This window comes from Fukomys damarensis, unplaced genomic scaffold (assembly GCF_012274545.1).
Source record: "Fukomys damarensis isolate Sample0158 unplaced genomic scaffold, DMR_v1.0_HiC HiC_scaffold_5, whole genome shotgun sequence".
In the NCBI taxonomy this organism is placed as follows: Eukaryota; Metazoa; Chordata; class Mammalia; order Rodentia; family Bathyergidae; genus Fukomys; species Fukomys damarensis.
Window position 1 is genome coordinate 11671519 of NW_022900917.1, and position 15244 is coordinate 11686762.

The 15244-nt window shown below is 37.3% G+C and overlaps 1 protein-coding gene across 2 annotated transcripts in view; it reads left to right on the top strand.

Annotated features, from left to right (window-relative positions):
- The window catches only part of Csmd3 (CUB and Sushi multiple domains 3), a 1090649-nt gene that overhangs the window by 835923 nt on the left and 239482 nt on the right, over positions 1-15244 (top strand). For both annotated transcript variants that reach the window (XM_010619527.3, XM_033759931.1), the window contains one exon: positions 8491-8685. In XM_010619527.3, the coding sequence (XP_010617829.1) occupies positions 8491-8685 (195 nt within the window). The remainder of the gene's footprint in view (positions 1-8490; positions 8686-15244) is intronic.

The following is a 15244-nucleotide window of genomic DNA, read 5'->3' on the forward strand; positions in this document are numbered from 1 at the left end:
AAATGAATGAATGTCCAGCCATGTTTCTCAGTTGGCTCAGTTTCTCCATTCCATTATTCTCCAAAGCTCACAGGAAAACAGGAATGTGATTTTTTAAAAAGATAAGTAGTTGGTATGTACTCTATCCCAGGTATAGTGAGTGGATTACTTCTATCTTCATTCAAGCAGGCCCTCTTTTAAAAGCAGTATAAATGTTGTGCTAAGAGCATTACCAGTATTGTTATCCCTTTTTCGCAAGTGATGAAGTGTCAGACTGTTCAAGTGAGTTGGACAAGACCACAAAAATTAGCATTTTCACTATGAGTAAAGAGAAAAATAAAAAAAAAAAGAGGTAGGCAGAGAAAAATACATAGGCATTGCATCACGACTCTGCCCCTTCCTCCTTATCCATGATCACAACTCCACATCCTCAGCCACTAGCCTGCCACCTACGCACAATTCCACGTGAGGTACTTTTGCACTCCCAAAATATTTATTTTTAGTAAAACGTCTCAAATCCAAAATAATCAAAGCTCTGAGTTAGTCTTCAAAACCTCTTATCTGTAGAAAACAATCATTTTCCCACTTCCGGTTCTCTAAGGTCTGTTTATCTTATAGCTTTCCCATTTCTTATCCTACTTTCTGCTACTACCATGGAATCTGTGAGACTGAGTAATTTACAAAGAGAAAACATTCACTCCTTACAGTTCTGGAGACTGGAAAGTCCAAGGCCAAGATGCCATCACCTGAGAAGGACTTGCCTGCTGCAGAAGCCAAGAGGATGAGAAAGGGTGAGAGAGAGCTAGAGCGCAAGACAGCATCAAAGCTTCTTACGTAATAAGCCCTAAACCCAGATACCTAACCACTCCCACCCACGATACACACATTTATCCTTTCCTAAAAGCGGAGCCCTTGTGATATAATCATTGTGTTAGGGGCCAGAGATTTAGCTCAGTGGTTCTGCCGCCTGCAAGCGCAAGGTCCCAAGTTCATCCCCGGTACTGAAACAACAACAACAACAACAACATCATCCATAATCATTGTGTTAGTTACTTTTCTCTCATTGCTGAGATGAAATTCCTGACACCCAAAGTGAAGAAGGAATGGGTTTATTCACTTGCAGTTCTTAATCGGCTGGCTCCGAGGCAGGGACAGCAAACAGGGCATCGGAGGAAAAGCAACATGGTGCCCACAAGGTAGCAAAGACAACAGGAGAGTTTAGCAGCATAGTTCTGCCCCTTTCATCTTATTCAGGCTACCAGGATCAGGGCGATGCCAAACCAATCACTCCTGTGTAGTGGTTTAGAAATCACGTGCCCTTAACCCCAGCACCACACATTCCACGTCCAACTACCTCTGAAAAAGAAACTCCCACGTTATCCACATGAGGCTATGGGGGCCGTCTAAACTCAAACCGTAACGGTCGCCGTTTACCAGTATTTGCTTCCTGGGGATTAAGATTCCAACACTTGAACTTTAAAGAATGTGCTCAATCCATAGCACAACCGTATTTCCAGAAATGTTTCCTCTTTGTTTATCAGTTTCTAAAAGCTGATAAAATGACAGTGATGCGTGTAACTATTTGAAGAAAAGACAAACATCTCAGAATTTTCAAGAAAATATTTGCCATTAAAATGAACTGCTAATACACAGAGGCCCAGGAGAGTAAAAATGTTTTCCTATGTCTTCTATAATCTATGCCATATACCTAAACATAGGCATTTGTCAGCACTAAAAAAGTTAGTTTTAGCAGACATTTAATTAAAATTTGATGACTTTATTGTTTATACTTACTTCTATCATATATATGTTTAAATGGGCATATACTTATATGCAAATATATATTCAGTAGAAATAATGTAAGAGGAAAACCAAAAAAGTAAAAACTATCTGATATAAAATATATCTTTTAATATATTTTATTTGAAGAAAATAAGAAGTCAAGAGGCACTTGGGATCTGTGAAGTACACAAAGAACTATCAAGGCAAACCTAAGTAATTGTCCATAGAAAAAAATTCTCATAACTTGTCTCACAATTTTATCCAAAAATGAAAATGGCCTTTACATCTAGTGTGGAGACCTCAATGTAAGAATTCTCTAGGTGTTTGCAAAATGTACAAGTATAACTACTCTGGTATATACAGTATGATTTTAAAAAATATGATGAATGCCTAAATTTAAAAGAAATTATTATAGTCAAAGACATATTGCCATTAGTCCTCCCCAAAATACCTCCCCTTGCTTTGAACATTCTAACCCCATCATCCTATCCACTTTTGGAAGCAGACCTAGAAGTCCTCTGTAGTCATATCTGTATGAGGGGAGATGAAAAAGCATGGCGAATCCTGACAATGATCACGGAAGTAAGCCACAACAACCTAGCTACAGATACTCACAACAGAGGACTGGCAGAAGTGCTTGCAAAAATGGCAAGAATGATGGTTTAAATGTGTTTGAAGCAAGAGAGAGAACTTTGAGAGACATTCTGATGGCTTTACTGTAATAAGTTTTGTTTTAATTCATTTTGAACATTTTAAAAAATTTAAGCATTAGCCTTGTTTTTATCACATGTTGCACATGGAAACAAGGGCAGAATATTTTGAAATGAAACTATTCGCTAAGGATTTAAAGCAACATGAAAAAATAATAACAGTTCTCTCAAACTGCAGCTAACAGTAGAACATTGTTTCAATGGCAATATTTTAAAATTTCTTGACCACATTTCTCTTTCCTCGAAAAACTGGATGTTTAGTTTCAATGACATGTTATTGAAACTTTGAGGAAGATTTTATAGAAAGAAAAACAACATTTGCTAAAGATGACTATTAGGAGGACAGTTTTGTCAAAAAGATTAATCTTTTTAAACAATGGTTTCAATCCTTCCTTTTCCTCCAGGGATTTAGTTCAATTTCAGGAAGGCTAAGTTGCCATTCTACATAAAAATTATACATTGTTTTCTTTCTTGTTTAAGAAGAGGCTCGATGTGATGTTATTTTCTTAAAAATAAGTCAACCTTTGCATCAATAAATCCTATTCTGTGTTGACCAAATTTAGTAATCACCCTGCTGCTTCTTTCCTGAAAACATTGTTCTCTGAATAATTTATCCAGAAAGAGATAGTTTTCCCCAGGTACCCGTGGGGGATTAGTTCTCTCACTTCTTGTGGATACCAAAGTCCATGAGTGCTTAAGTTCCTCATATAAAACTGTGTAGTTCCACGCATCACCTCGTGAGTATGTCTTCTCATATCCTTAAATCTCTCTAGATTATTTATGACAAATAGTGTCCTATAAATGAGATGTAAATAACTGTTACACTGTGTTATTTAGGAAACAATGACCAAGAAAAATAAGTCAGTGAATGTTCAGTACCAATGCCAATGTCTTCAGCCCGACTGCATAGTACACCACCAGGTGCGAGCCGAGAAATGCTCAAACGACGCCCAACAGAGGCTGAGTCAGTGCAAGGGCAGGAAGCTGCTGCGGGTACAGGAATCTGTTCATCGTCAAGGTTTCAGTGTAGTTCTCGTGCGCAGTAAACTCGAGTCTTGTTTTTTTTTTTTTTTTGGTTACTTTTTGGTCTGTCGTCAATTGAATCCATGGACACCGAATTTATGAGAGTGAAGTGCGATTGTAATGTATGAGATGCGAAATTTTTGAGTGTGTGTGTGTGTGTGTGTGTGTGTGTGTGTGTGTGCTTGTGCTTAGCAGAAGATTAAATCATTTAGCTTTGATTTCAAACCTGGGAGTTGGATTCGTACACTTTCCACACTCCGCCACGCGGCTTTCGCTGCATGCATCTTCCGGCCTTCTCCGCATCTCCCTCTTTCACCGAATTAGTTCTTCATTCTCAGTGCCCATTTGAGTTACCATTCGGCAGCACATTTCCAGAGTGGTCCGCCTTATTCAACACTCATCACAATTACAAGAATTTACTTAGCATAGTTCTTTTGTTTAAGAGTAGGAAAATTTCATCTGCATCTCTCGAATGACCAGTGATGTGGAGGATTTTTTCATGTATTTACTTGCTGCTTTTACTTCTCTGTCTGAGAAATGTCTGTTCATTTCGGCTGCCCATTTTTGAATCAGGTCTTTATATTTGGGGGGTCTGATTGTTTTGAGTTCTTTATATATCCTTGATAATAGTCATTTGTCTGAGGAGCAGCTGGTAAAAAATTTTTCCCGCATTGTAGGTTGTCTCTTAGTTCTGCTGATGGTTTCTTTTGCAGTGCAGAAGCTTTTTAGTAATATGAGATCCCAGTTGTTGATTCTTTTTGCTAGTTCCCATGCTAGTGAAGTTTTTTTTTCGTAAAGTCTTTTCCTATGCCAATGTCTTCCAGAGTTCTGCCTAACTTACCTTCCGGCAAGTTTAGTGTTTCTGTTTTAATATTTCAATCTTTAATCCACTTGGATTTTAATTTAGTGCATGGTGAAAGATAAGGGTCCAGTTTTAATCTGTGGCAGGTTTAGATCCAGTTTTTCCAAAACCATTTATTAGAGGTTATCTTCCCTCCCGTGGGGATGGTCAGCTCCTTTCTCAAGCATGAGGTAGCTGAGAACATCTGGATTTGTTTCTGTGTTTCCCAGTCTGTTCCACAAATCCTCAGGCCTGTTTCTTTGCCAGTACCATGCTGTTTTTATCACAGTGGCTTTGTAGTATAATTTCAAATTGGGAATTGTTATACCCGCTACCATATGTCTGTTGCCTAGGATGGCTCCCCTTCACCCCACAAAGAATGGCTGCTATCAAGAAATCACACAATAACAAATGTTGGCAGGGTTGTGGGGAGAAAGGAACCCTTCTCCATTGTTGGTGGGAGTGCAGACTGGTGCAACCACTGTGGAAATCAATATGGAGATACCTCAAAGAGTTTGGACTGGAGGTTCCATTTGACCTAGCCACCCCTCTGCTGGGTATCTTTCCAAAAGAACTAAAAGAATCATATCACGCTGATGTATGCACACCCATGTTTATAGCGGCACAGTTTGTAATAGCTAAAATTTAGAAACAGCCCATTTGCCCATCAATTAGAAACTGGATAAAGAAGATGTGGTTTTTCTATAAAATGGAATATCTCTCAGCCATAAAGAATGAGAAAACAGATTCATTCATAGGAAAATGGATACATATTGAAGATATACTCCTAAGTGAAATAAATAGGTCACGCGTGTAAATACCGAATAATTTCTCTGGTGTGAATAAACTGTAATAATACATAAGATCCTAATAAGATTACTGACATTGTGAAATGGGAATAAAGGGGCTAAAGGTGTAGGGAAGGTGGGATGGGTAGGGGAAAGATAATAAGGGAAAAGAAAAAAATATGTGAGATAGTGAAAAAATGGAAATAAAATGGTTGTAGATGCAGAAGTTAGGAGGGTGTAAAGGGAGGGCAGGGACAAGGGAAAAAAATAAAACCAAGACCTGTCACTTAGAGATACAAGATCCCAACAATGAATATAACTGTACTGTATACCTAAAATGTACCAATAAACTCAATTAAAGCTGGAATAAAAAGAGTAGGAAAATTTATTGAGGGAAAGAAAGCTTCTGTCTAAGAGAGACAGAAGGGGTTCAGAGACTGGGTTGCCTGCTCACCCCATTTCTCCAAGATGTTTTATACAGCAAAGCCATGTGGTGAGCTGGGTACAGAGTGGGACAAAACTGTAAGAACCAATGGAAAATTATAGCTGGCATGAGGTGGGGCAAAACCATGACCAACTAATAAGATTACAAGAACAGTCACCCAGGTAACATTGATTAAATGCGAATCAAATAGGGGAGCAAGTTACATAGCAAGCAGACAAGGATTTTCAGCAAGGGTGGGGGTCAGGGATATTTCCTGCAAAGGCTGGGTTAAGACCATGACCCCCTACCCAGGTGACTGAAACCTATTTAAATATCAGTCACTGCTATTTATCTCTAGGGGAAGCACAAAGATACAGTAGTTTCTCTCGTTTTACAATTCTGACCTTAAGTGAATGTGTCTTGATTGTCCTCCATGTTGGCTCCTTGCTGTGTTGGCTCTTTGAGGGTGGTCTTGTCTAACTGCCTACAACATATCTCATTAATTTACCTATCTGCAATATTCTCCCCTCTGAAGAAGCACCCCTAACTGCTGTGAGGTGGCAAAGGGTGAAGACAGCTCTGGCTACTTCCAGCTGAAGAGGGTTGTAGTTGTGATCAGCAGTTAGAGTCACTCTACAGAGGGTCTATCTAAACGGCTTGGATAGGCACCAGGCACTGTCATCTTGGTAGCTGCATAGCTTTTGAGTCTTGAGGGGGAAAAGCCAAAGAAACAGTTAAGAATGCATGGGCCAACTTATAAGGTCAGCAGGATTGCTATGAATATAGCCCACAAAGAGGATAAAGAGAAGGTTCTGAGGACTTCAGAATCCAACATAGAAGTAGTATAGTTTAGAAGTTATCAGCTGTTTACAAGGTCGATCTGATGGAACCCAAGTAAAAGAAGTCTAGCACATTTGTCATTGATTCCATTTGTATGACCGCTTAAGAGTTTGGCAGCCTCTAGATAAGAATAGATAAAATTTTTAAGAAATCAGAGTATGCATAATCTAAACATGAGCACACTAGAACAAATAGGCAGGTTGGGGAGAAAGTCACTTAGAAATTGAAGTAGTAATTGAACCTGCTGCACTCTTTCACTGATAGAGGTATCGCTAAGTCTGATACTTTGTCATAAGTCTCTCTAGTTTTAGCTGTAAGATAAGGCTGGACATTATGAACTCCTGAGGTATATTTATAGGCCAATATGCATGTCCTCTTTAGATGGCATTCTGCTAAAGGATAAAAAATAAGAGTTTTCTTTATGTCATTTAATGTCTTATGATTAGACAGAGGTGTTTGACTGAAAGACTATTCCATACTAAGATGAACATGTGTTACAAAGAAAATGTTACTATGATTGTCATGATAAAATACTATGTGTAGCCCTTGATCTTAAGTTTCTCCATAATATGTAACTGTTTTCTGGTAACATTCTACAGAGATTAAACTACTAGAACAACCATGGTTGTTGACAAGAAATAACAGCCCCTCTAATTGTGCTTTAAACTTGAAAGTGCTTAATGTATTTAGTATAATTCTTTACTTTGAAAACTATAAAACAGCATAAGAAGCAGAATATTTTCTGACTGTTTTTCTATTTTCAGAGTTTGCTAGGTGAGCTCTTAAGAAATTGTTGAAAGAAAAGAAGAAGCAAGGAAAAGAAAAGAACCTTTTTCAGTCCTCTGATATTCTATTATAATTATTTAAATGTTTGGTCCCACTGTTTCCTTTTTTACTTTATTTGAAAGAAATTATATATAGTTCTTCCTTAATCACAGATACTTCATATTTCCTATAAATTTAGAATTACTTTAAACTCTTTGCAAACTTTTGTGAATGGAAGAAATATATCCTTACTGTTTTAATCAATCTGGCTTCATTATAATATTTTTGTAAATCCGTACATCAGATTATTTGCCTAAATTCTGATGGGCCCACAAAAATCCACTAGCCTTCGCTCCTGACTGACTTCTTCTTACTAAAAGATACCTTCTAATATAGAAAAGTATTTATCTTGAGTTTATTCATTATACTTGCTATTAGAATTATACTTAGTATAGATTATGTATCATTTATTAAGTAATCTATAATAATCATAATAAAATGCAAATAATCTCAAGTCATTACTCAGATCGATTTGCACATTATTCTCGTGGCTATTTCACAAATTGGATAACATAATCTCCACGTAGTTTTGAAATGTCCTGCTTGACTCCTTCTTACTTTCCATCTATACAGCAAACAGAATCTCCACGTAGTTTTGAAATGTCCTGCTTGACTCCTTCTTACTTTCCATCTATACAGCAAACAGTTCTTTGTTTGAATGGGCCTCTGCTACTGCTAGCTTTGAAAGTATCTTGTATTGGCATAAACAATCTGTCCAAGAAGTTCGTGGCTTGGATTTCATAAGGGTTTTGTTGCTTACGGTGGGAGATAATGCTGATAGAATTGAGTTCAGAGAAACAGGTGCAGGGCAGAGAAGGGGGTCTTATATCCTTCTTAGTAGTGAAATGAACTGTGGGCCACACACACATTAGAATCACTTTTAAGTTCGGTAAGAGGAAATGAGTGTACATTACTGTGGGAAAGACGCTTTAAATAAATATTACAAATAGACAAATAGTACAAAAGTTCCTGCTTCTTTTCCAGAGTAATTTATTTAAAGTACTTAGGGATTAATTATACCATATAATTGCAATGAATTCTAAAACCCTACGTGTAACTGTATACTTAGACACTTATTTTAATGAGGAAACCTATTACTAATCAATGTGTTAATGGAATTTCAGATGGAGTTAAGGGCAGCTTGGTAGGTTGAGCCCTGAAACAGAGGGAGAAACGGTGGTGGTGCTTTCTCTTCTAGTTTAGAAGAAGTTAACGTGTCCTAAAATTTCATTGAAATCGTATTTTAAACAATTGACATCACCTCACATTGTCTTACAGCAAAACTGCGGGAGTCCTGCTTTGACCCAGGCAATATAATGAATGGCACCAGGCTTGGAATGGATTATAAGTTAGGCTCCACAGTCACCTATTACTGCGATGCTGGCTATGTTCTGCAAGGGTACTCAACACTGACCTGTATCATGGGGGACGATGGGAGACCCGGGTGGAACAGAGCCCTGCCAAGCTGTCACGGTAAGAAAAATATCCCTGCTGCGTTTTTATTGATGGAAAGAATTAAGACATGTTTATAGCTATTTCTGTATTTTAGGGGGAACTTGGAGATGGAGATGGGGATCAGAGGGAGAAAGAGGGGAGCGGAGGTAGGGGAGGTAAAGGGATCCAAAATAATCAACATATGCTGAGTACATGTACCAGTTCCTTAAAACAGGTATGACTGTGCTGTACTCCAAACATGCACTAATAGGACACAGGCACATTCAAGAGAAAAAAATGAAGAGTTCATTATAAAAATTCAGCAATTTCACATATTATTTACAAGTGTAGCAGTGAGGATATTATATTTAAAACTGAATTCAATGGAAAAATGACTGAAATAATGTTCATATTCCCACATGTCTCTAGAGCAATGTGCCTATTACAGTTGGAGAGTTCTCTCAGACCAAGGTACTGTCTCTGACATGCACTTCTGTGACTAGGATTTAGAGCTCTTGCAGTCATTAGGTACACATACGACATTGGCCGTATAAACGAGGAGCAAACACCATGAAACTGACATTTCAACATAATTAGATAAATGCCATTAAAATCAATATCACTGAGAATTGGTGTGTAAAGTCATGTGTAACGTACACAGGCGACGTACTCAGACAATGAGTGTAAACATTCTATGTCATAAACATGAACTAAAAATAATAACAATAGTAATGAAAATGAGAAGAGGGGATTTAGAGACCAAGGAGGGCAGGTGGATGGAGAATGAAGGAGAGCAGTTTTAAAAAGCTGCATTATGTTTGTGCTCCTACTTCCCAAGAGGAACGTAAACTCTGCGTATTGCAATATGTGCTATTAAAAGGAATTGGTGATAAATATTTATCTAAGAGAAATTCAGAAGAATCTACATTTCTCCTAAGAACTAGGTATCCAAAAAGAGAATACTACTATGTTTAAAAAACCATGCACTGGGCCGGGCTGGGGATTTAGCTCAGCGGTTCGGTGGCCTGCCTTGTAAGCGCAAGGAGTCGAGTTCAATCCCTGATACTGTGCTATTAAAAGGAATTGGTGATAAATATTTATCTAAGAGAAATTCAGAAGAATCTACATTTCTCCTAAGAACTAGGTATCCAAAAAGAGAATACTACTATGTTTAAAAAACCATGCACTGGGCCGGGCTGGGGATTTAGCTCAGCGGTTCGGTGGCCTGCCTTGTAAGCGCAAGGAGTCGAGTTCAATCCCTGATACACAAGAGAAATAGTGGCATCTCCAAGGCAGGTTATCAGAAAGCTGACCAAGATGTTGTTCTCTAGGGCAGATCTTCCAAATGCTCACCAGTGAGTCACAAAATCAACTTACTGGACCATGGCCATCAGCTTTATGGAAGCTGAATTCATTTGGTGGAAACAGAATTGAATTCAATTCAATTAAAAATAAAATAAAAACTAAAGAAAATATTGTGTTTCGGTGAACATAGGACTGAAAAACATTATTTTGTGTAACTTTTTTGCAGTTATAGATACAGAGATAAATAAAACTCAGTGAATGTGCACACCCATGCGGGTATCTGTGTAAACGCATTCACTTGTTTGTGTTTGTTTGCATTGGGTCCTGATATGAAGTATATTCCTTACCATGGGTTTCAGAAAGAAAAACCACAACTATCTCGATCTGATAAAAGTATGGATTTTAATTTTTACATGACTAATAAACATGGTAATTTTTCCTCATCGTAGAAGGTGCTCACTTATAAGAAATATTATTTTCGCATGAATTATGACTTTCACGGGTCATTTAATCTTTTTGAGCTTATATTCTCTCATCTCTAAAATGAAGACATTTGAAATTCTGTGCTTCAAAATATTGTTAAATAACAAAAGAAATACTGGACATATGCTAAATTGGTTCACCAGTTATTAGAATAACTGATTAATTCTTAAGTTGCATTGATGACTTCCTATATCAGAGGGTAAAGAGGATTAAAAAAGAAATAACTATTTGAGGTTTAGCTCTTCCAATAAATGATTAATGGCATGGCAGTTTCGTGGAACTTGAGACTAATAATAATTCTTTTGGAATTTAGAGCCATGAAAAGGAAAAATATGAGAAAGTCAGGAATACCAGAGAAGAGTATACATTTATAAAATATGTCTGCCAAAATCGTCCTATTTCTTTCCAATAGTCTTCTCTATTGGAGGAAACATGAATTTAATTTATCCTAGAAATGTCAACTGCATCATATTTGTATGTACACCATGGTATATACACAAATCTGAAAGAAACACATTTCTTGAACGGAGGTCTTGGGAATGGGGAAAAAATAAGAACCAAGATTGATTATGTCAAGGTACAAATTTCCAACAATGAATCTCATTATATTCTATACATTAAATGTACCAATAACATAAATGAAAAAAAGAAACACATTTCATCTTGGCAATTTTGTGCAGTTAAGTAACCTAATGTCACTTGCACAGGCATACCTATAGATGGTTTCAAGAGTACAGTAGGCCTGGGTTCAAATCCTTTCACACTATGACCTGAGGCAAACAGAGCTTTGATTTGTAATGCTCTAAAAATACATTGACAGAGTGTATTAAGCTATTAATTAAATAGATTATTGCGAAAAGTCAGGTAATAAACAGCGCATGCTGAGAGTTTAGTGAATTCCCTTACAATTGGTAATGATGCTCTACCCTGTCCAGCCAAAACCATTTGCTTGGCCCTTGTCATTTTTGGTACCTCTTGTGTCTCCTGGAACTAATTAACAACAGGTACTGAGTACCAGTGATACTAATCATGTGATGAGAGTGTGCAGTTTGTGAGGTCATTGGGTAAACTATACTAAATAATTAATGTGAAACATTTGCTTCTGTGGCTGTTACTGTCAAACACTGAGGAAAGCTTCATGCGTTAGTTTTCTAGTCACTACCACATATATCTAATAGTTTAACCTCGCAGTAACAATAGACATGACAGGATGGTTTTCAGATGCAATAATTTAATACTTACAATTAAAAGTTAAAGCATGTATAATAGAGGCAGAAGGACTTTGTTCATATAGATAAATTCCTTATTTGAAAGGTAATTTGTGTATGCATAGTTTTTGTATTGTTGTGGTGCTAAGGATCAAACAGGGCAAGGCCAGAACTCTGTCATGGATCCACATGATTTTATTTTTTATCTGAATAAAATATGCATGCAATTACTGCTAAGAAAATAATGCAGAATGGCTTAAATGTTACACAATGGTGCTACAGTAGCTGATTCTTCTAGTAATTTCTAATTGCTCTTTATAGCCCTATAATAAAGCCCTAAATTCTTTTTTACTGATTTCCTGACATAAAAGAAAATTACCCCAAGACCACAGCTCCTCTCCTCAGTGTACTGAAGTGATATTATTTTTGATTATTCTAGTGATTGCCTTTTTTATGTGTTAAAACAATTATGCTTCTGTTTCTAATTTCATCTGTGTTTGAGAATTAGTTCATGAGTTTTCTCGCTTTTCGTATGAAGTCTTTTTTCCCGGCAGGAATCCAGATCAAGGTCTCTAAAAACATGGCCAGGAGTCTTTGCCTTAAAGTGCCAAAGTAGCAAGTTGACTATGAGACTCTAATTCCTCAATGTCAAAATAAGAAAAGATTGTTTATGTATCATGTAGTTTTTATTCTTTATTTATTATTCATTCGTTCATTCATTTAATGTGGAGCTGAGGATGGGATGCGGGGCATTTACACTGTTTTTTAATATAAAAGTAAATATGAACATGACCATACTCTGCAAATTCTTCAAATAAAATTATATTTTTCATTTTCTTTTAATGTTTCCTTTAGAAAAGCACATGCTCCAGGAAGTCATGGACCATGTATTCCCATTTAGCATGGGACACATTCACTTATATAAACAGGCTTTTAGTCAATATCTGTTACCTTGAACTGAACTATAGGTATTTACAAAGTTTGACTCTTTCAAAAGGCAGGTTTTTATCACTGTTTAGGATAAGATGTACGTGTTAAATCTGTAGAAGATGTTTTAAAGAGCTTAAATTGGACAGTGGAAGTTTGTGTTTGTCAGAAGTAGTTCCAAAATGATTTTATCCTGTCATATGCCCTACCCAGTGATGAGAAACTGCAGTTTATCTCACAAGAAAGTCACATAAATTAAATGATCACAAAACAGCAAATCTTCACCTACAGTTGACTTTGTGATTTTAAAAGATTGTATTTAGACAATAATTCTTTTTTACTTTCCCAGTTTTAAATGACAGTTGCTGAAATTGTTAATCTCATTGTTAAGAGACCTACTGGATTAAGGTAGAAGTCACATATCCTTTTGCTGTTGTTACTGTTTATTTCTTTGTTTTTGTGAACAAGGTCTTATCTTGTAGTTTAGCTGGCCTTCAACTCTGAGATCCTCCTGCTTCAGGTTCCAGAGTGCCACCATGCCAGGCCACATGTAATTCTTACCTATAATCTGACTCAACGTTAGCTAAAGACAACAGAGCACAAATATTGACAGATTCCACATCTCCTCCCTAATACTAATTACTTGATTTATTTCACCTCATTGTCCTGCATTGATTTATTTTACCTATTGTCTCTCCTGGGGATCCTTGCCACTTGGGTCCTGTCCTAACTCTCTTCTTTCCTTCCCTGATTCCCCATATAGTGTCTTCTGAACAAAATAGTGATTTTAAAACCATACATCATATTGACATATTTTCTAAAAATCCACCAATAGATTTCTAAATCAGAATAAGCCCAAAAGATTTTCTAATACAACTTCATCACTATTCTCTTGTGCTGCTGCACTCTTGGAGTGACACTGGCCACCGTGATGTCTCTTCAAAACACCGATCACATGTCTGCCTCAGAGGTTTTGAATTTGTTGCTCCTTTGGCCTGGAATAATTTTTCCCAGCTCCCTGGCTGGCTAGGTCTTTCATTTCCTTCGGGCATATAACTACTTGCCTTCTTAGTAGGAAAAAATATGTAGCTGTCCTTCTTCCCTTTCCCGAGCTTCACAGAGCTCATAGAAAAGAATCAATATCTATATCTAAAATTGAAGCTCTATATAAAAATTTCTCTGATGTATATAAAGTTCCAGATACTTTGAAGCCTCCAGAATTTTGAAAAGTTCTGCATATCACTAAATTTCAGTTTGCTGTCCATAATACCAAATGAACAGGCAGTTGAGAGTAAGTGTATATTTGGACTGTCAAAGAAGCACCAGCTTTGCCATCTTCCACGGAAGTGATGAGATCATTTATTCATTCCTTTTTCCCCAGGCATTTTCCAAAGTACCAATTATATTCCCAGTCCTTCAGTAACTATTAGGGATAAAAACGTGATTCAAAATGGGGTTTGTTCTTTAAAACTTTACAATTTGATGAGATACGGACAGGTGAGACCCATTGTTAGCAATAAAAAGTCACCACTGGCCTAGTTTGGAGGTGCACTTGACCGGGTTACAAAGTGCTTGTATCTCCCAGCACAACTCCATGAAGAAGGAATTATTGCCATTCTCATTTTACAAATTAAGCAAATAAAACACAGAGAGAGGTTCATTTACTTGTTCAAAGTCACATTTGCCTGGCAGTCTTACTATGGATCCGCAATCTTGACTATGGCCTGTCCTATCGGTAGCCTGGTTCACCTGAAGGAACATGTATTGACCTCCTCCCATCGCTAGAGCCTTAGAATTCCTAGGCTATTTCAGTTGCTATATTGGTCCCTTTTGTGAGCCTATAAGAGAATATTTGAGTAATTTATAAAGAATAGATTTCTTGGGCCAGGGATTCAACTCAGTGGTGCCGCTGCTGCCCTCGCAAGTGCAAGGACCTGAGTTTGATACCTGGTAACAAAAACAAAACAAAACAAAACAAAAAACAATGAAAACCCAAAAAGATTCTTTCTTATAATTCTAGAGGCTTGGAAGTGCAAGACTGAGGGGTCAGTCTTTGACACGGGTGTTCTCACTGCATGATCCCATGGTAGAAGAGAGAAGGACAAGAAAGATGAGAGAGAAAGAAGAGGAGGGAAGGCGAGGGGAGGCGAGAAACTCACCCTTTGATCAGAAGCTCACTCCTGTGATAACCGACCTAGTCCCAGGAGAGCAGCGTTACTCTTCCTGGGGCAGAACCCTCACGACCTCCACAGTTCTTAGAGCTCCTACTTCTCAACACAGTTGCAACAGAATTAAATTTCTAGCACATAAATGTTGGAGGAGTCATTCAAACCATAGAAGTTTGTTCAATGTTTTACAGATGAATTCATGGCGTTGAGAGTAAGTGGTAAGACTGAAGGCTTTCTCTTTACTTCTGAAGTCTTACTTCAGGGTAGGCAGGAGGATTTGAGAAGATAAATCATTGCAAAAACTGATACAATTGTTCTTCTGAAATGCATGTTTACGTTTCATCTTAAATATTACTTTGGACAGAATCTAAAAGCCTTAATAGGTATTTCTAACCATGCTAGCTGTTGTTTTCGTAAGCTGCAACACTACTCCAAATACTGTTTCACTCATACCAATGTAAGTCTCACGTTGAGCAAAAAAAAAAAAAAAAAAAAAAAAAAAAAAAA